The 27,872-nt window shown below is 45.7% G+C and overlaps 1 protein-coding gene across 4 annotated transcripts in view; it reads left to right on the top strand.

Moving 5' to 3' along the window:
* The window catches only part of C2H5orf22 (chromosome 2 C5orf22 homolog), an 84,153-nt gene that overhangs the window by 2,037 nt on the left and 54,244 nt on the right, over positions 1–27,872 (top strand). For all 4 annotated transcript variants that reach the window (XM_029590502.1, XM_029590499.1, XM_029590500.1 and 1 more), the window contains exons 2-3: positions 12,887–13,032; positions 21,313–21,462. In XM_029590502.1, the coding sequence (XP_029446362.1) occupies positions 12,992–13,032; positions 21,313–21,462 (191 nt within the window). In that variant the 5' untranslated portion in view covers positions 12,887–12,991. The remainder of the gene's footprint in view (positions 1–12,886; positions 13,033–21,312; positions 21,463–27,872) is intronic.

The raw sequence follows: 27,872 nt of genomic DNA, 5'->3' as shown, positions 1-27,872 counted from the left end.
GCACAGTACACCTCAGTGAAGATTTGACATCATTTGGAGTGAGGAAATTGTCACAAACATGCCATTTCTACTATGTTCTCTCACCCTAGCTTGATGGACTCTATAACAGGATACTATCAAGCTAGGGCGAGGTAACATAGTACAAAATTTCATCTCTTTCTTTCTCTCCTCCACTCTACTCCTCTTCACTTCTCCCCTCTCAAGCCCTGGAAAAAAAGGTGTAGTTATTTCCAGCATTAAAAAACACGTGATAGCATGCGTTATGCTATTGCACCCTGTGATATTGCCGTCATTTCCTAAATCCCGCCCAAACTCCTCCCTGATCCCACCCTTTCCAAAAATTCGCATTTGCGCTGGTCGGTGAAAGCCAAATCTCCTCACTTTTCCGAGACCAGGACGGTCAGGGTTTCTGCGAATAGGCACTTACTAAGAGTGTATGACATTTGGCAATCGGGGAGAGTAAAGGGTATAAAATCCTCGATACTCCTACAATCAAGTCCCTGGAGTCTCCCCTGTTGAGTCAGATGTTTTAATTGACAAATATCCTTGTGATAGCACAGGGAGGAATCACTGTCTATCTGAAAATGTAGCACAAAGGACTGACCTGCCTGAATGTGGTTTGCCTCTACACATTTGCGAAATACAGTCTCTTGGTTAACCCTTACCCTATAGGGATCTGCCATTCTATAATAGTATAGGTAATATCACTTTATTGGAATTTTTTAAAAAATTCCTATTTTATATTGCCCTAGATATTACCTATCTTTCTAAAGGAGTCCCATCTGGGGTGCCATGTCAGTGAAAGCCAAGAAGAGCTCTGCTCCTATCCTACCTTTCATTAGACCCTCCAGCCCTTAGGGAAGGAGTTCATTATTTTTAGAGATGAGGGTTCCCCAATAGATTTGTTTAGAGAAGCAAGTCAGTCAGGATGTATGAAAAATAAGTCTCTTTATTCAGACAACAGTTATAAACATTTAAGGCATATGATTAGCAAGTGAAACAACATAATTCTCAAATCTCATCCTAATCAAACAGTACATGGCTATGAGTACAAGTATGATAATGATAGTTAATGAAACTATAGCAATCAGATAAATGTCTACTAAAGACATTATTCCTGTAAAGTAAATTCTTTCTAGTACATGTCTTACTAATACTACCTAGGGTTCTCTTATGCAGAAATAACTATAATTAAATGCTTACCAGTATCATGAAGCAATTAGCCCTTTAATGTCTCTTGTGATGAGTAAGGATTGTTCTTGCTCCTCTCCCTTGTACTATCCCTACCAGGGTTTAAATACCCAGGTGGGTGCTATTGAGTCTGACCACAATTGTGGTCACTTCAATGCTTACCACATTTGTGGTTAGTCTGTACTTTTAACCACTATGAGACACATGGCGACTAAGCCGGAAGGCATCCTATCTATGTCCTTATCTGAATTCTAAGTAACATTCCTTATGCCTTAATATAAATTTGATATAACTGACTACACTCTAACTACACGTGTGGCTGCAAAGAAACACATTTTCTGACATGCCATGCGCTACTGTTATTATCGCCTGCATTATGGCATTAATGCATGCATTAACGCCATAACGCATTTTGATGAATGACCCTGTGAGTTTGTACTTGAGGCAATGAATGGTGAAGTGACTTACCCAAGGTCACAAGGAGCAATGAGATTTGAACTAGCTAATGGTCACTTACCTTGCTGATAGAAATGCTTCTTAACCAAAAAGATCAGACTGCATCTTTAGTGGTCATTCTATAAGGTCTGCTTATATATTTACAGGATCAAAGATAATGAGGAAGTCCAATCCACAGGCACTTCACAGAGAATGAAAATTACATCATATTCAATATGGTGGAAGCAGCATAGCATACACTTTACTGGTAGCAATGTTTCTGATTGGGGCTAGCATGCATTCCTGACCAAACTCTGAGGACTGGTAGTCTCTCAGTCGGGCTGAAGTGATGTGATATCACACTCCTGAATTCTACCCAGTTCACAGTTTGTCAGCAATTTCTGTAAGTTGTTCCCCAGCATGGAAAAGACATCTCCTTAGTTGTGCTACATTGCCCTCCTAGGGGCTAGCTGGAAAACCCAGAGTAAGAGCTGGGTGGAAAGCTGAGGTCCTTCATGTAATTTGGGAGCTTACCTAATAAGATGTCAATCCTTCAATTTTCTCCTGCAGAAAACTAAACCAGGGACCTCTAGGACAGTGTTTCTCAATTACCGGTCTATGGACTGGCAGTCATTACAGGAGGAAACAGACCCATACTGCAGTCTCCTTTTGCAGCTGCGCAGGTACTGGCTACCATCTGGTTGCCTGCAGCCATGAGTGGGACAGGGTCTACTGCGCTCAACTACTGGGCCAAAATGTTCTGGTAGCGGCTTCACTCTGGGCCCCACAGAGCTTCACACTGCTGCTGCTTCTGGGTGCAGAGACATTGCCAGCACTGTTCAGTTCTTCAGTACGGCAGGCAATGAACAGATTATTGGGCTGGCAGATTAATGGGGAACAGGCTTAGCTGAGCCCCAAACTACCCTCCCTATGCAGCCACGAAGGTTATTGCAAGTACCAGGCCCCTTTAAAGGGTAGGCTCTACCTCTACTGTCACGGATGTAAGTATTTTTATTCCTATGGCTACGCTATTCTGGAATGAGGCAACCTGTTTTGGTTTTTTTCCTTTCCCCCTTGCTCATAATTCTTATAATAGGAAGTGACTGGGCTGAGAAGGGGAAACTTATGAAGGAGGGGGGCATATGCTCCCTTTCTTTCCTGCACTTAAGCCATGAAGTGATTCTCCATGCTTTTCAGCCACAGGCGAGAACTCCTATCCCATTCTTCAGGAGTCTGCCCCAGTTCTACCAGCCAGCCAGTCAGCGTCCGTTCAGGAGGTCAGCCCACTGATCCCTGGCATCAAAATGGTTGAGAAACACTATTCTAGAAGGTTTATAGAGAACACAAGCTGTGGGGCAAGGACTTAAAGCAGTGGCAGGCAAATGTTTTACATGGGGCCACTTTTGTGGTTCTCGCCTACATTGGGTGGGGGGGATCCCTTTTGAGTTTGTCAGGGAGCAGGCGGAGGATGAAGGAAAGGCCCTCTCAGAACTCCAGTCAGCCTGTTGCCCTGCAGAATTGTAGCACTCTAACCCCAACCAGACCCTAGGATCTTCCTCCTCTCACAGACCCCCAGCTTAATCTCAGGATACCCTTTCCCTCCCTGACTGCAGTACTCTCCCTGGCCAGAACCCAGGGTACCCCATCCTATCTCCAAAGCTCCCTCCTCCAGTGCAGTCTTTTTTTTTTTTCCCACAGGGTAGCAGTTTGGTCTCTTCTGCCACATAGCAGTGGTGGCTGGCTCCCCTTTCTTCTGCTGCATAGCATTGACTGCTTGTTCTCTCCTGCCTCTCTCTCTTCTAGCCTGAATTCATCATCAGTAGTTCGAAATGACGCACTGGCACATGCAATGGGCCGTCGATGATGACATTGGGCATAGTCTGTCGTGCTGGAGATAATGGAGCTCAGGAAATAGGCAGATCACAAAAACAGTGGTGATAAGCCATAGTTTTCCCACCCCTGGCTTAAAGAAATGCATATTCTTTATCGAGCATGGCCCAAAAATATGTGGGAACACCTGATCACAATGTGTCATGGGGCTGAATAAAAATCACTTGGTCCATTCAGTCTGCCCATGTTTGTTTGCCTATTGCACTTCCTTCCTTTTTGTGTCAGTTAAGGTCCTTTTGTGTCAATCCCTTGTATGCTTGAATTCTGTCATTGGAGTTCTCCAAATGTTTAGAACATGGGAGGAATATTTTCTGTATTAGGTCAATATTAATCATTTTGCAGTCCTGAAAGGTTGAAAAAAAAACCCAGCTTCTTTTGTGATTGGTTCAGTCTTCTAAACTATTGTTATTCTGTTATAGCAAAGATTGCAGAGTTTGAGATTGTATTCATCATTTATACATTGAGACAGTTCAATATTTTTATATGTGTGAGCACTCTTCATAACATGAACCAACGTGTCTTCTCCACTTTTACATTTACTGCAAATGTTTGGATGTTTGTTTTTGGTCTATCCATTTAGTATATATTTTTTCTGGATGTCTATAAAATTCTGAGAATATTTTTCCTTGCATCATTCTGATCCATAGGTTTTCAGATGAATGAAAGAGATCTAGGTGTCATAGTGGATAACACATTGAAATCATCGGTTCAGTGTGCTGCAACAGTCAAAAAAGCAAACAGAATGTTGGGAATTATTAGAAAGGGAATGGTGAATAAAACGGAAAATGTCATAATGCCTCTGTATAGCTCCATGGTGAGACCGCACCTTGAATACTGTGTACAATTCTGGTCGCCGCATCTCAAAAAAGATATAATTGCGATGGAGAAGGTACAGAGAAGGGCAACCAAAATAAGGGGAATGGAACAGCTCCCCTATGAGGAAAGACTAAAAAGGTTAGGACTTTTCAGCTTGGAGAAGAGACGGCTGAGGGGGGATATGATAGAGGTGTTTAAAATCATGAGAGGTCTAGAACGGGTAGATGTGAATCTGTTATTTACTCTTTCGGATAATAGAAAGACTAGGGGGCACTCCATGAAGTTAGCATGTGGCACATTTAAAACTAATCAGAGAAAGTTCTTTTTTACTCAACGCACAATTAAACTCTGGAATTTGTTACCAGAGGATGTGGTTAGTGCAGTTAGTATAGCTGTGTTTAAAAAACGATTGGATAAGTTCTTGGAGGAGAAGTCCATTGCCAGCTATTAATTGAGTTGTCTTAGAAAATAGCCACTGCTATTATTAGCAACAGTAGCATGGAATAGACTTAGTTGTGGGTACTTGCCAGGTTCTTATGGCCTGGATTGGCCACTGTTGGAAACAGGATGCTGGGCTTGATGGACCCTTGATCTGACCCAGTATGGCATGTTCTTATGTGTATTTCCATATATGTTAGAATTTCAGAAATATGCTTGTGAGCAACATGCGAAGGAATGGATAGGCCATCCATGAAAAAAAGTGCCTCCCTTACTCAAATAATCACACAAAAATAAACAGTAGAGACAAGGTAACAACTCTATGAAGCCACCAATGTTAGTGACACTAGATACTTTTAACAGGGTTTCAGCAAGCAGGTAGTCACGTTTGGCTTCAGAGATAGCCAATGTCAGTCTTCTCTGTCATCAGTCCCAGAGATATTAACTCCCTTTTTTCATTCATATAAATGTTGTTCACAAGCATATTTAAAAAAACAACTGTTTAGATGTGAATCACTTCATGAACAATTTGCAGCAATAACTCTTGCAAAAATTTTTCCACCTAAAAAAACCCATGTATTCAACAACAATCATAAAACTATAAATGAGTCCCAAACCAACTGGTGTTCCATAACATAAACTGCATCAGGGGAACATAATCCCAATATCTTGAAAAGGTGGTCAGCATCGGATCATTATTATAAATTGATCAATAGTCTTTGTTCTAAACTAAAGCATATAGGGACAGACTTAAAGATCTAAACGTGTCTACCCTAGAAGAAGGGTGGGATAAGGGAGTTGTTATAGAGACATTTAAATACCTCCAAGGTTTCAGTGCACCAGAAGTGGACCTCTTTCAAAGGAAAGGAGTCATGGGGCAGAACCATGTCTGTGTTGGCTGTGCATAGGAAGTGTTTGTGGCCTTTGTTGTGCATGCAGCCTGCATCGCATTGCTTTAGGCACCAGTGGCCATTGCTGCATTTGTTTTGGGGGGCTGAAAGATTAGGCCCGGTTGCATTGGAGCTGCAGTCCATGGTGTGCCCCAATCAGTCACTTGTTCCCACTGGAGGGACAGCAGCCAGCTTGAAGTCATGAGGCTTCACAGAGGCTGTGGCAATGGGACCTCCATTTTTATTTTTTTTTTTTAGAGGCCAGTGTTTGGATCTGCTTAGGGAACTTCAATGGGACTTTCTGGATTTTCTGTCCCTGACTGTAGTGCCCTTGCCTCTCTTTTGCGCCCCCCCCCCCCCCCAAGTTTATCCACCCCTTCTTTGTTTAGTCCTTGCAAGGGACATGAGAACACAGTACTAGGAAGAAAACACTCTAACTGGGAAAAAGAGTGGAAGATGGAAGAGGAAAAGTCCTCTCACTTGTACAGTTGCCTGGTGTTGCTCAAGGAGGGACAAGAGGGAAAGATTTCCTCTAAAAATAGGAGAAATCTACAGTGCTCTGTCTGCTTAGAAGAGAGGAGTTGCCTTCTCTTATCGTTAATTGTCTGGGAGAGTTAGGTGTAGCAGAAGAGCAGGCTGAGGGGAGAACAGTTACAGGAGATCCAATTATGATAGGCATGAAGAAACCAGTCAGAATCTTTCCCCTGCATAAAGCAATTGATCAAAGCAGAATAGCAATCCCCAGAAGCAAAATTGGGAGTTCGAAAGGCTATGAGTAAAATCTGCCCACCTCAAGTGGATGAAAGAGGCTGAAGGCTCCATGGGTGGATGTGCTGGTATACGTGCTCACTAGGAAAACCATGATCCCTATGGATAATGGATTGAATCTATTCTACTAATCATGTGAGGTTGCTGGCCTCGCTTTGCAGGCCAGCAACTCAGACAATTTTAGTTTGTAGTGGATTATGTGGTTAGAGCATGGTGTTGGACTCAGCAGTTTCAGGAGACTGGTACAGACCTAGAGGAGGCGGCTTGATTTGAAGTGGCCATGGCATTCCAGGTGGATGCTATTTATATCCTGGTTCATGTGTTTGCAAGGAGAATGGCCATAGTAATGGCTGCTTGCCGTTTGCCCTGATTGAGGAACAGGGCGGTGAATTCAGTCTCATAGACATATCTCACCAAACTCCAATTTAAGGCAAACTCTTTTGGGGAATACTTGGAACAGTTGGTCAGGGCTTTTGGAGAGGCCAAGTCGCTCAAACTTCTGGAGAATAGAGCTGTGCTTCTACTAGGATCCGCTTCAGGAAATCAAAACTCTATTGACCCAAGAGAACTTTTGTATCACAGCAAAACCAGACATTTTGTAGGATGGTCTTTTTTTTGAGGGTGCAAGAGGGGTGGGAAAGATGGAACAACTAGAGGGGCCAGTGGAACCTGCAGCTCCCAAAGTTTGAGGACTTTGTCTCTGGAGGTTCAGATAGGTGGTCATCCTTCATTGTTTTACCAGAGGTAGATCCGAATCACTTCAGATGTAGATGTCATCAGTCGGGATATAACTTGGAATTTTCTTGTCCTATTTCAGATGCCTTTTTGCTCTCCCACTGTCACACTCATCTAAAGAGAGAGGTAGTTCAGACCATTGTTGGATGGGAGTGGTGATCTCTGTTTTGGACTCTGAGCTCGTATAAGGAAATTATTCAATTTATTTTGTGATTTCCAAGAAAGACTGTATTTTCCAACCAATTTTGGATTTGAAGTATGTCAACAGGGGGCTGAGGGTGCCTTGAATATGGTTGGAAACTCTGAAGTCTGTCATGATGGCTGAGATGCAGAGAGAGTTTCAAAAATCCCTGAATTTGACAAACGCCTATCTTTACATTCCCACGAGGGAGGGTGATCAAGAGATTCCTGTGCTTTGTGGTTCCCGGAGGACACTTCCAGTTCAGGGCATTAATGTTCAGGTTGGCTACAGCTCCCAGAACTTTCTTGAAAGTAATGGTCATAGTGGTGGTGGCCTTGCACCAGGAGGGCATTCTAGTACATCCTTATCAAGATGATTGGCTGATCTGGGTGAAAACGTGGAAAGAGAGTTGGTCTTCCCTCACCAGAGTGATACTGCTCTTTCAAGTGCTGAATTGAGTGGTGAATTTTGCAAAGAAAAACTGGAGCCTGCTCTGTCTTTGGATTATCTGAGTGCCCATTTCTAAATGAAGAATGATAGAGTGTGCATTTCAGTAGAAAGAATTCTCAAGATTCAAGTGTGTAACCTTATGTTGGACCAGAGTCCCCAAAAGTATAGGACAGGCTGCAAGTCTTGGCCTCAGTGACAGCAGTCCTGGACTTGGTGATCAGGGAAGGTGCACATGTGGCCCTTACAGAAATCTCTCCTGACTTGTTTGCCTTAGATCCAGGTCTGTTCCATGAGGCTCCCACTTTCAGCAAAGACCAGGGTCAGCCTCACCTGCTGGCTAAATATGAAGAACCTGGAAGCCATGGTGTATCTGGAGACCCCATCTTGGGTTACAGTAACAACTGATGCCAGTGTCTTCGATTGGGGAGCTTACTGTCAGGACTAGGTAACTTAAGGGAGATTGAGTCCTCTGGAGGCCAGTTGGACAATCAATCACCTGGAAACAAGAGCCATAAAAAAGGCCTTATAGGAGTTTGTTCATGTCATGCAAGGACAAACTGTTCAAATCCTCTCAGACAACACAATAGTGGTGGCATATGTGAATCACCAGCATGGTGGCTGAGGAAGTGAGTTGTTATGCCCATTGGTCGCAGACGGCTGCGACCTCATGCTCACCTCTTTCTTTTTTTTTTTTTCTTTTTTTTCCTTTGATTCTGGGAAGAGTGGCAACCTCCGCCAGTCAACGCCGACCTCCCTAGCGTCCCCAGAACGGGCGTGGACGATGTCAATCGCCATCTTGAACCTGGAATCACCTAGGCGCGTGCACGAGAGCTTGCTTTGAACATGTCATGGCGGGAACCTCGGGGGCGTCCCCTCCGGATGATGTCATCATGATGCCGTACTTAAGCCGACCAGCCCTCTACACCGAGTTTGCTAAATCCACTCTACACTGGAGTTCCTGTTCCGGACATCCTTCTGGGTAATTGGACACTCAGGGTACCCGCTCTTTGGGGGCCCTTCCTCGTTCTCGGCTATCCGCTCCTTGGAGGACCTTGCTACCCTGGGAACTCTCCTGTTCTACCATTGAACTACTCTTGGACCTCCATCTGTGAGTACTTCTCAGACTTCGAGTCAAGCACTCACTGAAGCCTTCCTGCGGGTTACCCCGCATCCTGGGCCACTACTGCTCCTGCTTCGGTGAGATCTATTACTGAGCTACTGGATATCCATTCTACAGCTTCCAGATCCAGTTCCGGGTTCTACATCTCAGTCATCTTATGACTGTGCCAACTCCTCTGTGTACCCTGCTCTGCGGGCCACTACTGGAGCCACACCCCTGAGATTATCCATACCAACGGAGGGAACATATCGGCATACCCTGCACTGCAGGCCACTACCGGATCATCTGCTGTGGTATCTCATTGATATACCTTCTTGCTCAAGTACTGTGTTTGCTAATAATCCCGCTTCGCGGGTTCTACTCTCTCTCTCCTCATAATAAAGTCTCTAACTATAGCCTTGTCATACGCTGCTGAGACCACACCTGTTGCTGGTGAAGCTCACAGGGCTCCTCCCTGTGGGCGGAGACTACACTCATTGCAACCCAAGGGTTCACATCTAACCATAATCATAACATGAGTCTTCTCATTTTCTGGGTAGAGCAGTTCTTAACGGGTACTGCCGGCAGCTCATACAGTATAGTAGTGATGGAGAATGTTAAAACAGATTTCTTGAGCCATCACACCTTGAATTTAGGAGAGTGGTAACTTTCGAAGAGGGCCTTTGCCCTAATTGTGGCCAAGTGAGGAAGACCTATTATGGACTAAATGGCAACAAAGGGAAATCACAAGAAGAGGTATATACAAGTTTTAAAGTGTTATGCCACTAATGCTCGCCTCTTTCTTTGCTGCCTTGTCATCTCTTGGAAGAATGGTGGTCTCTGCCAACCACCGCCGACCTGCCTGGCGTTCCTGGGATGGCGTGGGCGCTGCCAACCGCCATCTTGTTTCAGGAATTACCTAGTTGCGCACGGCCCACCTTTGTACATATCATGGCGGGAACCTCGGGGGCGTCCCCTCCAGATGACGTCATCTGTCTCTTGTACTTAAGCTGGCTGGCCCTATGGTTTGACGAGTTAGCAAGGAGTTCCCTCGTTGCTGAATTCTGCTCCATCCTTGGACTTCCGGTTCCAGACTCTACACTTGGCGTGAGACGCTCTGGGTACCCGCTCCTCGGGGGCCCTTCCTTGTCTCTGGCTATCCGCTCCTCGGAGGGCCTTCTTGCCTTGGACTACTATCTGTCCCGCTCCCCGGGACCTCTCCTGGAACTATCTCCTGTGAGTACCTTACTACTATGGACTTCAACTATACCAAGCCTCTTTGTAGGATCCTCTTTGGTGTACCCCATGCCTCGGGCCACTACCGCATCATCCCCAGCAGGAACCACTCCGGTATACCCTGCGCTGCAGGTCATTATCGCACCATCGCTACAGGACCCTCTTTGGGGTTCCTGCACCTCAGACTACCATCTCATTACCACTACTGAGACACCTCTTCGGCGTACCCCGCTCTGCGGGCCACTACCGGATCTTCACATTGGAGGTATCACTCTTGGGTATACCCCTCTGCTCAGAACTATACTTATACTTTATTACTTTATTAAGAAAGAAGAAAGACACAGCCCACTCCGCGGGCTGTGTCTTTCTTCTTTCTTAATAAAGATTCTATTCCACAGCTGTGTCTGATACTACCGAGACCGCGCTTACCGACAGTGAGGCTCACAGGACTCCTCCCTGTGGGCAGAGACACTTCTCACCTTGGCCCAGGGTTCACACTCTTACAAGTTATATAACATAAAGTCCCTCGACATGAAGGTGTTGGTCAGGGGGAACCAACGAAAGGATGCATTTATGCAAGTAACAGGTAAGCTGTAATAGTGGTAAATACAGTGATGAAAAAAATGAACTTGATGTTTATCAGCCTTGTTAGAAGCTAACCAGGCTATGACAGCATTCTGAGCTGTGGTACTGCGAGTGAGGAGATCATTCTTGCCACTCTAGTTTATTGCCAACTGTAGAAATTTCAAACACCCGAGTAAGAGACTGAATCGTGCAGCATTTCTGGCAGCAGTTGTTTCTTACGGTATTGTGAATGAAAAAGACTTTGTGAATGAACAAAAGTTGAACTTTCTATTACACATTCTTTTCTTTTGATTATACCATGTGTAATTCTCATTTACTCCGCCTCCGGTTTAAACAAAGAAATGCCATGATGGTTAGGTTATTCAGCCACAAAAGGGAGGAAGGCTTGGAGGGTCTGGATGTTTAACACAGCCATGTCCACTCCATGGTCTGCTATATGTTTTTCCTCCATGGTCTCTCATGGGACGAGACCTGCGGAAAATAGCCAAAGTTTGGAACCCGATAATGCTGGTGGCATTGGATATGACCAGATTCTCCTGGTTTGTGGATCTTATGAGAATCAAAGAGGGGACAGTCACAGTCTCCTGAAGGCTAGGGGTCTTCTGGCACAGGGTCCAGTAGAGTGTGAGGATCGAGCTCCATTTAGAGGCTGGCTTTTAGAGAATGCATCCAATGAAAAAAGGTTATATTCTGATAAGTTGATTTTCATGCCCACAAAAAAAATCCACCTCACTAGACTATCAGGCCGATACAGTAAAAATCACGGGACAGCGGGTGAGCGCCCACTCTCCCGACATGCGCACAGGCCACTCTCCTGTGCGCGCGATTCAGATAAAAGAAGGCGTCCCTAGCGCCTCTTTCTTGACGGGAGCAGCGGCTGTCAGCGAGTTTGACAGCCGACGCTCAATTTTGCCGGCATCGGTTCTCAAACCCGCTGACAGCCACAGGTTCGGAAACCGGACACTGGCAAAATTGAGCATCCTGTTTTCAACCTGCGAACCGTGGGCCGATTTAAAACTTTTTTTTTTTAAATTATTTTTAACTTTTGGGACCTCCGACTTAATATCACCATGATATTAAGTCGGAGGGTGCACAGAAAAGCAGTTTTTACTGCTTTTCTGTGTACTTTCCCGGTGCCGGCAGAAATGTGCAGCTTGGCTGCACATTTTACTTAGTGAATCACGCGGGAATAACTAATAGGGCCATCAACATGCATTTGCATGTTGCAGGCACTATTAGTTTCGGGGGATTAGACGTGTGTTTTCGACACGCTATTACCCTTTATTGAATAAGGGGTAAAACTAGCGCGTCGAAAAAGCGTGTCCAAATGCGGGTTAACAGTGCACTCCAGCGCACTGTACCTTATCGGCCTGTATGTGAGGGTATGTAAGATTTATTTGCTTTGTGTTAAGTCAAGGGTGCATTCCCCTTGAAAGACATCAGTGGCTTCTTGCAGGAAGGTCTGGAGAAAGGGCTATCTCTTAATTCTTTCAAGGTAAGGTAAAGGCTATTGCTGCTATAGGTTCGTCGCATGTGGTGCATCCAGATGTTTTGCACTTCCTGAAAGGGGTGAAACATGTTATGCAACCCAGGAGGGAGTTGGTTCCTTGTAGAATCTGAATTTGATTCTAAGATCTTGGAGAGTAGCGCTCTCTTTGAGCCCTCACGAGAACATCTATGAAAGATGTAACTTTGAAGTCTGTTTTTCTGGTAACAATGTGTTCAGGAAAGCAGGTTTCAGAGCTTCAGACTGTTTCCTATAGGGAGCCTTTTCTTAGGTTCATGAGAAATTTCTTGAGACAGTCCTGCAGTGAAACACGGCTCATGTCAGGGGTTGGAGATTCAACCTTATTTGTACAGACTGGCAATCTTAAACACTTCCTTCGCTATGATATGACGCTTTTTGTGCATCTTTGAATTAATTTGCTCCTCAAATTGGACTTTTCTTCAATGAAGCACTATACACTGCGATGCCCTTTGTCTTGAAATTCATGTGTGGGTGTTTGCTCCCTTTTAATATGAATTGTAATTTGTAAACAAAATATTCTGTGCATGAGACTTGGGTATTGAACATAGCGTTCAATACTCTGTTCTAGCCACTTGATTTCTTGATTTGTGATGTTTAATAGATAGATTTGCACTTCTCACCGTATTCTCTTCTTCTGGTTCCAGGTTCTGCCTTTTATCTATCGCGCCATCGGCTCAAAGCATCTGCCCATCAGTAACATCAGCTTTGTTCATTTCGATTCACATCCAGACCTCCTTATCCCTGTGAATATGCCTGCGGACACGGTCTTTGACAAAGAAACTCTATTTAGGTAACACCTAACCAGAGGACTAAATCCGCTTTGGAATTTGATTTTCTTCTTGCTTATTTTAGAGTCAAACTTTCAAAGCCATTTACACACCTAAAACTTCATTATATGCACATACATGGCAGTTAAAAAAAAAATAGTCTAGGGCTCTGTGCATGTAGACGTGCACATACTTTTACGCAAACTGGGGAGGGGCGTTCCACGGGTGGAGTGGAACTTAAGCCTATATTTTTTTATTTTAAAAAGTACACGCACAAATTATGCCTTCTGAAGAAGAGGTGTAACTCTGTGAAAGGTAATCTTTGTGCATTCCAGGCTAATAACCTGCAAATTCACTTAAAAGGTATATGCAGCCCTTACACCACCACTCACAGTTATATAATTACCCTGCCTATGTTGTAAGTTTATTTTGTGTTTCTTTGGGTAACAAAATGCCTACTGTTTCACCCTGTACTTTTTCTCCACAGCATGTTTCTAGGCCTGCTTAGTTTTTTTAAAAGCAGTTCTATATTAATCTTGTAACAGTTGTGACCAAGAAAATTAAATAGAATTATAGTATCAGTAACAGTTGGTGATGCACCCTCTACTGAAAAAGCTATTTTCCTTTGTGTTATTGACACTATAATTGTTTTAATATCAATGTAATGTCTGCATCCAATCTAGGAAACTAGATTTAGGGGAAATAAATCTGAGATTTTTTTGGAGACGTGGCTGGTTACAGAGCTGCAGCTGTTGTGATCTTCCTTTGGAATTTCGGTATATAAAATGCTTAAATAAATTAAATAATTGAGCGGGCGCCTAGACTGGGGCCACAGCTGGAGAACCAAGGGAGACCCTGGGTTGTCATAGCTTGGTTTTTGAATGTTACCCAGCGGTTCGTCGGGCACCCTTGAAGGAAGGGATGCTGCCCTTGTCCCATTCTGAGCTCCACTTGGGGGGGGAGGAGGGTGAATTTTCAAACTGTTCAATTAACTATAAAGTTTGTTGATTGGCTATCTTTCTCTTTTGTTTTAGCTGGGTTTCCCCAAAGAGGGCCGATGTAATAAAGTGCACCCAGCCTAGCGCATAGGTTTACATGCTAGACCAATACCCGATGCAATCAGGAGATTGATGTGTCTAAAACGCGTGCCCAAACAAATGCGTAGCCAATAGCACTCATCGCATGTAAATCCCATGTAGGTGAGGCTATTAGCTATTACCCCCCCAATGCAAAAATTCTCTAGGCGCTCAACATACACTTTTTAACATGGCAAATTTAACTCCAGCCCTGGATGTGGTGTAAAGTCAATCCACGAGTCAAGGGCTCATGAGAAATTAAAAAATATAGTCCTCTGTGGTTCCTCCTAGTTAGTATTGTGACACTTAAATTTACCAACAACAAAAACTTTGAGAGTTTGATCAGACCCCAGTAGGCCACTACCAGACATATAGTGAATTCACTAATACATTTAAAGGACGTTAGACACATTCCTACTCCCATAGCAACCTAAATTTTAATTAGGAACTGATCAAAATTGAGATGAAGGCAGCAGTCCAGCAGCAAGAGGGGGGCTTCACAGTCTTTTGCTGTGAGAAGTTGTACATGTGCATGCGATGCAAAGAGCTCCTGGCTGTCAGAGAACGAGTCCGATCTCTGGAGGCTGGAGTGGCAGACCTGGAGGAGCTGAGGCAGACAGAGAGGTATATAGATGAGACCTTCAGGGACATAGTAGCCAAGTCCCAACTTCAGACTGGCAGCCCCGGTGCTGCCTTGGAGGAAGAAGGTCTCATGATTGGAGAGGGCTTCTCGAACAGCCCTGAATTCTCTCCTACACCAGAGGGCTCATGCATCCATGTTTTACTGTAAATACCAATTATTTAAGTTTGGAAACAAGTCTGGTAAAATGCTAGGTCCTTGGTTAAGTGGAGAGAGGGAGCCTGATGTATCACAGCAGTTAAAGATAAACAGGCTAAAGTGGTACATTTTACTGAGGGGCTTTGTAAAATTTTCTGGGAATTTTTTCACTCCCTATATGCTAAGGGTAAAGTTGAGGTGGGGAGGAGAGTGGATTTTTTTGACACTATTTCCTTGCCTCGGTTGGCTACCTCACAGTTGGAGGCTCTGAATGTGCCATTGTCCATTATGGAAATACAGGTTCAATAGGGCAAGCTGCTCTTTGCAAAGCTCCAGGACTGGACGGATATGGTGGTGAATTCTAAAAGATCTTGAAGGTTCTGGTTGCGCAAGCTCTGCAAGCCCTGTTTACTCGATTGGTTGAGAAGCAATGTTTCCCTTTTGAGTACGATCCTTCCGAAAAAGGGACAGGCTACGCTTCTCCTAGAATCGTACTGTCTGATCTCATTACTTAATTTTGATCTCAAATTGTTGGCTGAGATGTTTGCGGATCGTTTATCTATTGATTTGCCAACCCTTATAGCAGAACATCAGGTAGGCTTTGTGCAGTGTAGACAGCATGTAATGTTCGGAAGGTGCTGGTCTCCATTTCCCAATGCATTCAGGCTAATATTCCTTCTCTACTTGTCAGCCTTAACGCTGAAAAAGCTTTTGACAGGGTGGATTGGGATTATCTGGGGGGGGGGGGGGGGGGGGGTTTATTGGGGGAATTTGGGATTTCAGGGTTTTTTTGTGATGTGGTGAAATTATTATATTCTGCTCCCAAAGCGCAAATTTTAGTTAATAGGCAACTAACTGAGGCGTTTGATATACAACAGGGAACACGTCAAGGTTGCCCTCTATCACCTTTGCTCTTTCTTTTGACCTTGGAGCCCTTGTTGTGGTCGATCCAATTAAATAAGAGAGGGGGAGTCCCTAATCGAGATCAGGAATTTAAATAGTGGCCTTTGCTGATGATTTGTTAGTTCATCTTTCCAAGCCTCGAGAGTCTTTGTCTGAGTTGCTGAACAGGAGGATCTCTTTATATGGCTCTCTTTCCAGTTTTAAACTTTAATATGGAAAAGTCGGAGGCACTGGCCTCCTCTCAACAGGTGAAGTCAATGTGGGGAATGGACTTCCCAGTGAGATGGGCAGATGGTTCTTTCTATTATTTGGGTATAGTTCTTACTTCTTACCTTGGATTTACCCCAACTATATGATTTGAATGTATCCCCCTGTTGAAAATTATGAAAGATAAATTGTTATTATGGAATTCTCTGCCATCGTCCTTAACTTGGGCGCATCTTTAAAATGATGTTGTGGCCAAAATGGCTTTATATGCTGCAGGTCCTACCTATTTATCTGCAAAGAAGAGATTTATGGCTTAGTTATCCCATGCTTTCTAGGTTTTTCCTGTGGGGAATACAAGCCCGAATTTCGATTAACTGCCTGCTGGGGGGATGGCAGGAAGGGGAATTGGGGGTCCCTAGAATAGAGCAGCATAATGTAGCTTGCATATTACGTCATTTGTGAGATTGGCTCTTTGATATATCTATATATACCCCATGCACCTTGGAAGAAGGGTGGGTAGCACCTTTGGCGCTTCATCATGTTCTACATGCGGATAATTCGGCTTTGCCAGCCCACATCAGGATGCACTACATTGTTTTGACCATTAGGCACGCAATGCATTTCTTATGTGGTTATGCCATAGCCACCAGGAATCTATTTTCATACCCGTGCAGGGTAATGGGAGCTTTAAACCGGGTTCGCACTCTAAAGCTTTTGTTGAGTGGGCATGGGAGGGGATGTGTCATGTTGTGCAAATGGAAGGACAATTCATTTCTCCTCAAGACATGGAAATTCAGTTTGGGGTGAATGTGGGGCAGCGTTTTGCTTCTAATCAGTTGAGACATTATTGGTGGTCCTTGACGAGTACCAGCCTTCAGGAAAAATTTAAGGTACAGGTTGAAGACTTTTTTTCAAATCGGGGTACAAAGCAGAATGGCAATTTCCCATTTTATATAAGGCACTATCCCAGCTCCAGGACCCACTTGAGTTAGGTTCTCTATTAGAAAAATGGAGAGCCGAGTTTCCGATTCAAATGGCGGCGAAGCAGCGGGTATCAGCCTTTTGCAAAGATACCGGGATTGGTGGGGAATGCTGCTTTGAGGGAGACGCAGTAACGGTTTGTAAGAGTCTATATGCCTCTAGTTAGGTTGTTTAAAGCAGGGCTATTACAATCTAATGTATGTCCTAAGTGTTCCTCTGCTAGGGGGTACTTAGGGTCATTATTTCTGTTCTTGCTGATGTAGGAAGGGGGGACTGCCTCTTTCTGCGTAAGGCTTGGTTGCTGGGGAAAAAGGCGATGTGCTCAGTGTGGTGTGATGCTGACTCTCCTCCGTGCTGGGCATGGAGGAATAATTTGCATGCTTTAATGCAAATGGAGAATGTGGACACCAGAACTTTTAAAAGTAAAGCAAGGTTTATAGCTATATGGGATAAGTATTTATTTATCGAGTTTTATATACCGTCATTCGGTTTTGCCATCATCACGGTTTACAAGTTTCAAAGGATAAAAGGTTATCCAATTGCTTTCCTTTAAAGCGAGAAGTATGGTGCTTAATTATCCTTAATGATTGTAAACCGTTATGATGGCTCTACCAAATGACGGTATATAAAACTCAACAAATAATAAATAAATAACTGCATCTATTGAAGCAGGGAACATTTGCTTAACCTGTGAATGCTGCTGTTATTTTCTCTTTGTTCTCTTGTTTGAACTTTTGGTGGAAGCTGTAAGAGGGGAGGGGGGACTACAATATAAATGTATGTTGACAAGGATGGCCTTGAAGGGCCTTGCATTCTGTTACACTCTGGTATTTTAGTGTGCCCTTGGGCCTCGGACCGAGCCCAAACCTTCAGGGCCGGGCCGAGGGTTGACGGCATGTCCCACGATGGCTGACTGTCTGACCCTCTGCCAGGCCTGCAAGCTCCCAAGGCCAACACCCAAGGATGTTGGAAGTTGAATGGTCTCCGACCATTCCGAGCCCTTTCGGACCTGCTGCGAGGAACAACATGGAGCAGCAGGCCTGGCCTGAGGTTGAGGGCAAACGGGCCTTGACACGTAGACAGGACTATGGTCGATGCGACGGCATCGCGGACGAAGACACTTGGTTGATGCGACGGCATCGCGGACGAAGACACTCAGTACTTGACAACAGCTGGGAGGAAGGACATTTGCACTGTCTCTCAGGGCGCCCTACTCAGGCCACCCGCGGGACTGAGTTGCGGACCACCCTGTCCCAGTGCGCGCCCTACACAGCCCTTAGAGGCTGGTCATGGACCACGAGGAGAACGGGACAAGCGCAGGGAAGATCCAGGCAAAGAGGAACTCCAATGACGGAATTGATGTCACCCGAAGCTCCATCTATGGCTGGCGGGAGCAGAGGCTCAGGAGCACAGGGACCAATCCCACCTGTAGACCGCTCCATTCTCAGGCACACACCATCCGAGAACCACGGCTCTACAGGAACAGAAGGCTCAGGAGCACCAGACGAAGATGCAGGGAAGAACATCCTGGAAGGCAGGCGCATCAGGAGGTGGGAGATCATGACGAGACACCAGGACATGGACCGGGAGCTCAGGCAAGACATCAAGACACGAAGACGTGGTAGAAAGCAAACGAGACGAGGAGCTCCACGAAGAACAGAAGACCTTACAAGGTTCTGGCAGGCAGGAGCCTCCAGAGGGGATGTCACTCCGATGCAAGGCAACCACAGACTGAGAAGACAGCCCTTTTATAGGGCTCAAGCAGGAAGTCCACTCCTTAGGTGGGGCCAGCACACTTCCTGTGCCTGGCCCTTTAAATCATGCAGAGTGGCGCGTGCCGGCGCCTAAGGAGCAGCATAAGCAAGGCTGTGCAGGACCGTGGACAGCGGCCTGCACAGCGTCATCACGTACAGACGCTGGCTGGGCCTGAGGAGCAGGCCCTGACGTTGGCAGCGGCTCCAGCCACTGCGGGGAGCCCCGGGGGCAGCTCCAGCTGCCGGATGGAACCGGGGCTTGCGGCCTAGCGTCGCGAAGATGGCTGTAGTGTCGATGGCGGTTCCGGGCCGCGGCTCCAACCGTGGCGAAGATGACGATCCGGGCGGCCTCGGGGCCGCGTGAGGCAGGCGAGACCGCGGCTCCAGCCTCGTTGGAGAGGCCCGACGGCGGCGTCCAGCCACATCGGGTGAAGAAGCAGGGATGGTGAGTGAGCCTGCTCGCGGGGAACCCGCGGGCAGCACAGTTCATAACAATGTAAGCTGTTATTAATATTTATGCTTGGCCTGGTGTGCCAGAGTTTATTTGTATTGTTCCTGCTTACCATAAAATGATTTGAAAAATTAAAAAAAAAAATACTGGCAGTATCCTCATTACTCCCAGGTACCAAAATGTTTCTTTCTGCCCTTTTTCATTAATTTTTATAAAGCTTTATATTCAGAAGTATGTAGCCCGGATGACTCAGAAGCTAGTCAGCTAAATCAAGATTTGGGCACTTAGCTGGCTAAATTCTAGCCAGGTAATAAGTTATCCAGCTAGAATTTATCCAGATAAGTTAGGGGCATTCCGGGATCATACAGCTCAACCAGGGAACGTGCCCTCTCCATAGCCGGACCCTCCCCATGGAACACCCACCCCACAAACCTAAGACTTGAACCAACGACACAAACCTTCAAAAAGAAGCTAAAAACATGGCTCTTCCAAAAAGCCTTCGCAACATACTAAGGACCACCAACACTCATCTCACTTCCTCCCATCCCCCACACACCCCCTCCCCCTCACAGACTCAAGCCATATTTTGAAACCCAGTTAACACAGAATGTTAAGCTTCTATATACCTAAATGATGATAAGAGGTAAAGTTATCCAGCTACCTTTAAGATAGCAGGCTACAATCGGCAGTGCTGTCGTGCTGCCGATTGTAGCCTGCTATCTTAAAGATAGCCGGATAAGCTTATCTGGCTATCTTTAAGACAGGCATGCGGGCCAATCAGAGTAGCTGGATAACTTATCCCACTAATTCAGCTCCTCCCAGTTATTTTATTTATATATTTATTTTATTTGTTTTTATATACGACATTCAACATGTTATCACATCGGTTTACATGGAACGAGATAAGTGGGTTACATTGTAACAGGGTGTGGAACTTGGAGAACATAACGTGGGGGGGGGAGAGTAATTTAACAAGCTATTAAAGGATAACTTTATCTCTTATTATTTAGGTATATAGAAGCTTAACATTCTGCGTTAATTGGGTTTCAAAATATGGCTTGAGTCTGGGGGGAGGGGGTGTGTGGGGGAAAAAGGAGGGAAAGGTAGAGGGGTGGGGGGATGGGAGGGAGTGAGATGAGTGTGTGTGTATATACTAACAGGTCGATACAGTAAAGTGTGCTCCGTCGGAGCGCACTGTCAGCCTGCTCTGGACGCGTGTTTTCCCTTACCCCTTATTCAGTAAGGGGAGGAAAACACGCGGCCCACCCGCAGCACCTAATAGCGCCCTCAACATGCAAATGCATGTTGATGGCCCTATTAGGTATGCCCGCGTGATACAGTAAGTAAAATGTGCAGCCAAGCCGCACATTTTACTCTAAGAAATTAGCGCCGACCCAAAGGTCGGCGCTAATTTCTTCCGGCGCCAGGAAAGTGCACAGAAAAGCAGTAAAAACTGCTTTTCTGAGCACCCTCCGACTTAATATCATGGCGATATTAAGTCGGAGGTCCCCAAAAGTAAAAAAAAGTAAAAAAAAATAAAATTAAATAAATTTGAATTCGGCCCGCAGCTGTCGGGCCGAAAACTGGACGCTCAATTTTGCCGGCGTCCGGTTTCCGAGCCCGTGGCTGTCAGCGGGCTCGAGAACCGACGCCGGCAAAATTGAGCGTCGGCTGTCAAACCCGCTGACAGCCGCCGCTCCTGACAAAAAGGAGGCGCTAGGGACGCGCTAGTGTCCCTAGCGCCTCCTTTTCCCCGTTTTTCCCGCGTCACCTCATTTAAATACTGAATCGCCCGCACCGGCGAGGGGCCGGTGCGCGCGCCGGGAGAGTGGGCGTTCGTCCGCTCTCCCGCGGTCTTACAGTATCGACCTGTAAGTTAGATGGATACGTTTATCCGGCTAACTAGCAGAGTTACACAGCGGCCGAATATGGGACCTCAGAATGTTATGCTAAGGACTTAAAAGATGTTTTTGTAATTTATAGTTGGAGTCCTGAAAATTGTTCTCCTTGTACCATTAGGCTCCTGGTTGATGGAAGTTATGTTTAGCACAAGTTTGATCTTGATGCATGTACACTTTCGGTGCTGCTGGAAGGGAATACATGTTGACACTATCAACACATGGTTGTTTTCCTTTTTTTTTTTTTTTTTTCAGTGAGCTTAGTATTGAGAACTGGATTATGCCTGTGGTTTATGCTGGTCATTTCTCACAAGTAATTTGGCTTCACCCGACGTGGGCGCAGCAAATCTGTGAGGGCAAGCATTGCTTCCTGGTGGGGAAGGATGAATCTACTACCACTATAAGGTAATACATGATGCTTCTTTCCATGTAATGCAGGGCATTTTCAGCCACTGCTTGAGAGTGAGTTTCATTTTTTAAGTGTTGCCTGCTTTTTAGGCTTTTCTATAATGCTTAGCCTTTTTGCTTTGCACCAGTGACAGCAGATCTTAATTCTGTGCCAGGGAGACAAAACCTGCCTTCTGATTGATACTGCTTCCTTATAAATTATATAGAACTTGTCCTTGTTTCAGTAGCGTGGTTTCAAACCTGATCACTAGTGCTAGGGCTTTTTAGCTTTCTGTAGCAGGTTGACAGGATACACAGTGATTCCCCTTTACCAGGTCTCTCACTGACCACCTCCAAGTTGCTTGCTTGCTATTTCAAGACTTGTTTTGGTAGTATCTATTTCCCTTCTACAGAGTATGCCATTGCTGTTGTCCTGCAGGTTGCTTCCAAGCGGGAAAAACTTTGGCTCATTGGCTCATTTTTATGTGTCTTACGAGAGACTTTTATTCTTTGCAAAATATAAAATATATTTTAAACCACATATGAGCCAAACAGACAAACATGTTTAGAGGAAACATGGCAGCAGAGGTTAAAGAAATCTAGATCTTCATGAATACAGCTCTATTCATGCTATTAAAGCTTAGCCTGACCTCTGAATGTGAGTTTCTTTTCTGGAGCTTTCTCTACTGTCATTACAGATAGATTACAAACATGTATTGTAAATACCTTTTAGTTTAATGCATGGTTTCGCTATATGGGCGACAGGAATATAATCCTCAGAAAATCTGATGGAACTGTTTGTATTTGATTGTAGTCTAGCATTCCTTCATATTGCCCTCTTGCCCTTCTGGCCCTTAGATTGTTTTTCCTTGCAAGATTTATCTTGTACAGTGTTTTCACCTGCCATATTTTTTAAAATGTTGTAATCACTAGCAGCAGACTTGACAAAGTAGACAAAACTTTGAGAATGTCTCAGGCTTCAGAGTCTCCGCATTTTAAATGCATTCAAATAAAGATGGCAAATGGAAACCCTGTAAATATCTTTGGAAATGAAATGTTTTATGCATAGATTTCCATTTCCTCTTAGCACCCAATTGCATATTTTGGAAGCAGCAATATGATCTTCTTTCCGTCTGACTCTTGCATTGCACAGTCTCTGAAAATATTATGTAACTGAGAGCAAGAGCCATCCATATTCATTGGAGAACAGAATAATTCTTGAATTTGAAGAGATGATGGCATAGCAGAAGTTCATTCTCCACTATATCAATATATGGTCTTCTCCATGAACATTGAATCAGAGTATGGTGGAACTTTTAAGATCAGACCCGATGTAGTAAGGATGGCTCTTTATTAAATATGTGGCTACAGTTCCCAGTGACATACCCTTTTCTTTCAATACAATGTCAGCTCTGTACTGCAGAAACCTGTTTAATAAATGCATGCAGTAGAAACTTTTGGAATGAAAGCTAGTATTTGAATTGATCTATGATCCATCTGTTCAGAACAGGATAAGTATGCAGTCTATTTGCAATGATAGCAGATGTTCTAGAAAATTTTATGTTCCTGTTCATACCCCAGATCAGTCCAGACAAGTGAGTTTTGCATCCCTACCAGCAGATGGAGGCAGAGAACTAAAAACTTTCAAGGCACTGCTACATAACCAAGAGTGCCACCTGTTGTCCCTTAGTATTTCTCTTTCTCCAGCAGATGGTAAAAGTGCAAACCTGCAGTCTGACAAAAAAAAAATAGAAAACAGGATAAGAGATGCATCCTGAGAAAACATGGCAGCAGAGGTTAAAGATTACAAGCCATCCCTCAGGTTGAGCCAGGCGAGTGGAGGGTTGAAATCTCTGTTCCCTATACATACCCAGATCAGTCCAGACTCCTGGGTTTTGCCTCCCCTCCAGCAGATGGAGACAGAGAGAGTTTTACTGACACTTAACAAGAAGTGCCACCTGCAGTCCCTTAGTGTCTCCTGCAGATGGTGGAGGTGCAAAACTTGCAGTCTGAGTTTAAAAAAAAAATAAAAGTATAGAACTGCAGTTTTCAGCTGTGCTTGCCTCCCGGGGTTTGCTAGATCCTAGTGGGGCCATCCCCCTTGGTGTTTGTGGTGGATGAGCAGGGGGTCGATGACCCTTTTATAGCTCGCTCCCTTTTTTGCCGGACAGGGCTGAAAGCCGGTGGGCCCAGTTCACTTGCCCTGAGGGATGGACAGAGCCTGCAGCCATTTTTAAGGGAAGTGCTTCTTCATTGTTAAAGTTTTAGCTTAGGGAAAAAAAGGAAAAAGGAGATTTTTCAGAGCAGTGGGGGGTTGCTCTGCTATCTTCTCATTTGGACAGCTCTGTCTGTTTCTCCCCGTTCTTCCATCTTCTCTCTCGCTGCCAGGTGCCGATTCCATCTCTCTGCCTGGCGCCAACTTCAATGCTGTGTGGGACAGCTTGTACAGTTTGCGGAGACTGTCTCTCACGCGACAGCCTGTGCTCCTGATGCCTCCCCGGTGGGGGAAAAATTGACCAGGCACCGTGAGCCTGGGAGGCTTTCGCCGGTGTGGCAGCTCTCTGACGATCCCTTCCCGCTGAATGCAGGAACGGCGGCCATTTTGTCAAAATTCAGGACTCCTGCGTGGGCAGAGGAGAAGGACGGGGATTTCCCCCCTCCTCCTTTTCTCCAGAGGTGTGGACCACTAGGGGAGGTCCAGATGCCGAGGGGGGGCCCCCACTGTGAAGTGAGGAGAACCCCAAAGAAGACTCAGATGCCTCTTCTCCTTCTCTTCGGATTTTGTGCTTTTACTACACAAGGCCTATAAGGCCAGGAAGTCTGTGTGACACAGACCTGAAAAGGGGGTTCCCATAAGGCCGGCAAAGGGGGGTCCAGGCTTTCTGGGGATGTGGGAGCCACGAGGGTCAGGTGAGTCCTGAGGGCCACGGAAGGCTCCTCCGATGCTTCTGAAAAGGATGATCAACAAGTACAGGACCCTCAGGGGTCTGATCCGGGTGTGGTGGATCAGGACCCGGGTTAGGCGTTAGCGAAGAGCTTGGCAGTTGATGGAGATGATCCTAAGGTGGTATGATTGTCCCACAGGGAGGAGCTGAGTCCTCTCATACCTGCGGTTCTGGAGAAACTGGTTATAGATCTCCTTTCAGAGGATTCCAAATTGGGAGCAGTGAAAACCGGTCATGGTTGGCCTCCAGGGTCCAGCCAGGTCTTTTCCTTTTCATAAGCTTTATTGTTCAGGGAGTGGGATATTCCAGACACAGGTTTAATAGTCAGCAGGGCTATGGATAAGTTGTATCCATTGCCAGAAGATGCGCTTGACCTCTCAAGGTCCCGAAGGTGGATGCCTTAGTCTAGGTGGTTACCAAAAAGACGACCATTCTGGTTACTGGCACTACAGCTCTGAAGGACCTTCAGGATAGGAAGCTGGAAGTGCACCTCAAGAAGTTTTTTGAGGTGTCTACCCTTGGTGCTTGGGCTGCTATATGTAGCAGTTTTATGTTGAGAGCAGCACTTCGTTGGGTGCAGCATTTGCAGATGGACAAGTCGTTGTCTGAATCTGAATCTCTACAGGCAGAGTGGCTGGAAGCCATTGTGGCGTACAGTGCGGATGTATTATATGATCTTCTCAGGACCTCTTCCAGGACTATGATGTTGGTGGTTTCGCCACATAAACTCCTCTGGTTGAGGAATTGGTCGGCCAACATTTCCTCCAAGTCGCAGTTGGGATCTTTGCCTTTTAAGGGGAAATTGCTCATTGATAAAGACTTGGAGATGATCAGGTTCCTTGGTGAGAATAAAGTTCATAAGTTGCCAGAAGATAAGCCCAAAGGGAAAGGCACTTTACCTCCTCGTTCCCACTTCAGAGGAAGTTGAAGATTTCGGGTGTCCAAACCGTCAGGAGCTACTCTGAGGCAGTTCTTGGGCAGAGAGTAGTCCTGGAGTCAGTCTTTTCGTGGGGTGTCTATCTGGCAGAGATGGCTCTTCCCAGGGAGGAGGTGGTGCGAAATAATCCCAACGATGCATAGTCGGTCCACTCCTCTGTTCCAGTCCTAGGGGGACGACTGGCTCTGTTTTACGAGGAGTAGACCAAAATCACATCAGACCAGGGAGTCTTAAGCTTGATAAAACAAGGTTATGCTTTAGAATTTGCTCGGCCGCTAAGAGATTGGCTTTTGGTCTCCTTGTGCTCTTACGAAGAAAAGAAACTGGTGGTATGAGACACCATTCGTCGCTTGCGCAAGTTGGGAGTCATTGTCCCTGTTCCCCGGAGGAGCAAGGGACAGGACGCTTTTCCATCTTTTTCATAGTTCCCAAGAAGAAGGGAACGTTCCGTCCAATCCTCGATTTAATAAAGGTGAACGTGACTCTGAGGGTTCCTTGGGGCACAAGGGGGAGTACCTGGCATCCCTGGATTTAACAAAAGCATACTTGCACATAGAAATCCGGCCCGATCATCAGAGATATCTGTCAAAATTCAGGACTCCTACGTGGGCAGAGGAGAAGGATGGGGATTTCTGGGGGAGCATTTTCAATTTTGCACTCTGTCCTTCGGTCTAGCAACAGCACCCAGGACATTTACCAAGGGTAATGGTCATGGTGGCTGCAACTCTCTGGAGAGAAGGGGTCCTGGTCCATCCCTATCTGGACGACTGGCTGATTCGGGCGAAGTCAGAATCCCTTTGTCGGAGGGCAGTGGTTTTGGTCTTCTGGCGCCTGAGATTGTTGGGATGGATAGTCAATCTGTCCAAGAGTCATCTTGTTCCTTCCCAGAGTTTGGAATTCCTGGGGGCGCATTTCGATACGAAGGTGGAGAAGATGTTCCTCACCGAAGAGCGGATTTCCAAATTACAAACTCAGGTTTGCGGATTGTTGGACAAACGAGTACCCAAAGTTTGGGATTACTTACAAGTTCTCGGGTCTGTAGTTTCCACCTTGGAATAGGTTCCATGGGCGTTTGCTCATGTGAGGCCTCTTCAATTGGCTTTACTATCTCATTGGGACCCGTTGTCTGAGTATTTTCAGTTACCTTTCCCTCTTCCGAAGTTTGCGCGTTCATGTCTTTTCTGGTGGCTCCTCCCGGGCAAGTTGAGTTGAGGCGTGGACCTGGATGTTCCAGTCTGGTCGATCGTCACCATAGATGCAAGTCTTTCCGGGTGGGGAGCGATATTTCAGAACCAGACTGTGCAAGGGCGGTGGTTTCCGGAGGAAGCCTCCTGGTTCATCAGTTGTCTAGAGACGAGAGCCGTGCGATTGGCCCTATATGCATTTCTACCCTTGGTGAAGGGAAGGCTAGTGAGGGTCTTGTCGGACAATGCGACAACATTGGCTTACATCAATCAAAAGGGGGGTGCCAAGAGTCGAGCGGTGGCTCAGGAGGCCCAGCTTTTGTTCTATTGGGTGGAGCAACATTTGGAGTGCTTGGAGGTCTCCCACATTGCAGGTTTGGACAGTGCAAGCAGATTTTCTAAGCCAGCAGCAGCTGGACTCCAGAGAGTGGGAGCTATCAGAAGAAGCAATGCGCCTCGTCAATCAGGCGCATTGCTCAATCAGGTTGGGTATACTGTGTTGATTTGATGGCGACTTCCTGCAATGCCAAGGTCCTGTGTTTCTTCAACTGACAAAGAGAAAGAGGAGCAGAGGGGGTAGGTGCCTTGATTCTACCTTGGTCAACGAACGTCCTCCTTGGCCATTAGTAGGCAAAATCTTACAGCGCATAGAGATTCATCCAGACGACGTGATTCTTGTCGCACCAGAATGACAGAGGCATCCGTGATTTGCTGACTTAGTCAATGTAGCAGTGGACGGACCATTGTGGCTAGCTCACTTGCCGAATCTTCTGCGCCAAGGTTTCATTTATTTAGATCAGGCATATCAATTTTGTCTAGCGGCTTGGCTTTTGAGAGGCAGCATTTTGAAAGATAAAAGTTAATCGGTCGCGGTCATCGCTACCCTCTTGCAGTCTAGGAAGACCTCTATTTCCCTCGCCTATGCAAGGGTATGGAGAGTTTTTGAGGCCTGGTGATCTGGATCCTAGGTGAGCCTCGGTGGTGCTTATTTTGGCCTTTCTTCATGACGGTTTGGTCAAAGGGTTATCCTTTAATTCTCTCAGGGTACAAGTGGTGGCGTTAGGATGTCTACGAAGTAAGGTTCGAGGAATTTCACTAGCGGTTCATCCGGACGTTGTGTGTTTCCTTCGGGAAGCGAAACATTTGCGCCCTCCAGTTCACCAGCCATGCCCTTCCTGGAGCTTTAATGTGGACTTAAAGAGCATGTGTGCGCGCCCCCCCCCCCCCCCCCTTCGAAACTCTGAGATGTGCGACTATGAAGGATCTCACATTAAAAGTGGTTTTCCTGGTGGCAATTTGTTCGGCTCATTGAATTTCCGAACTTGCAGGAAGACTTTTTTGAGAATTTTGAGTGAAGGAGTT

Source organism: Rhinatrema bivittatum, chromosome 2 (genome assembly GCF_901001135.1).
Source record: "Rhinatrema bivittatum chromosome 2, aRhiBiv1.1, whole genome shotgun sequence".
Taxonomy (NCBI): Eukaryota; Metazoa; Chordata; class Amphibia; order Gymnophiona; family Rhinatrematidae; genus Rhinatrema; species Rhinatrema bivittatum.
The sequence above is the reverse complement of the archived record's forward strand: the minus strand, read 5'-3'. Positions and strand labels throughout refer to the sequence as shown.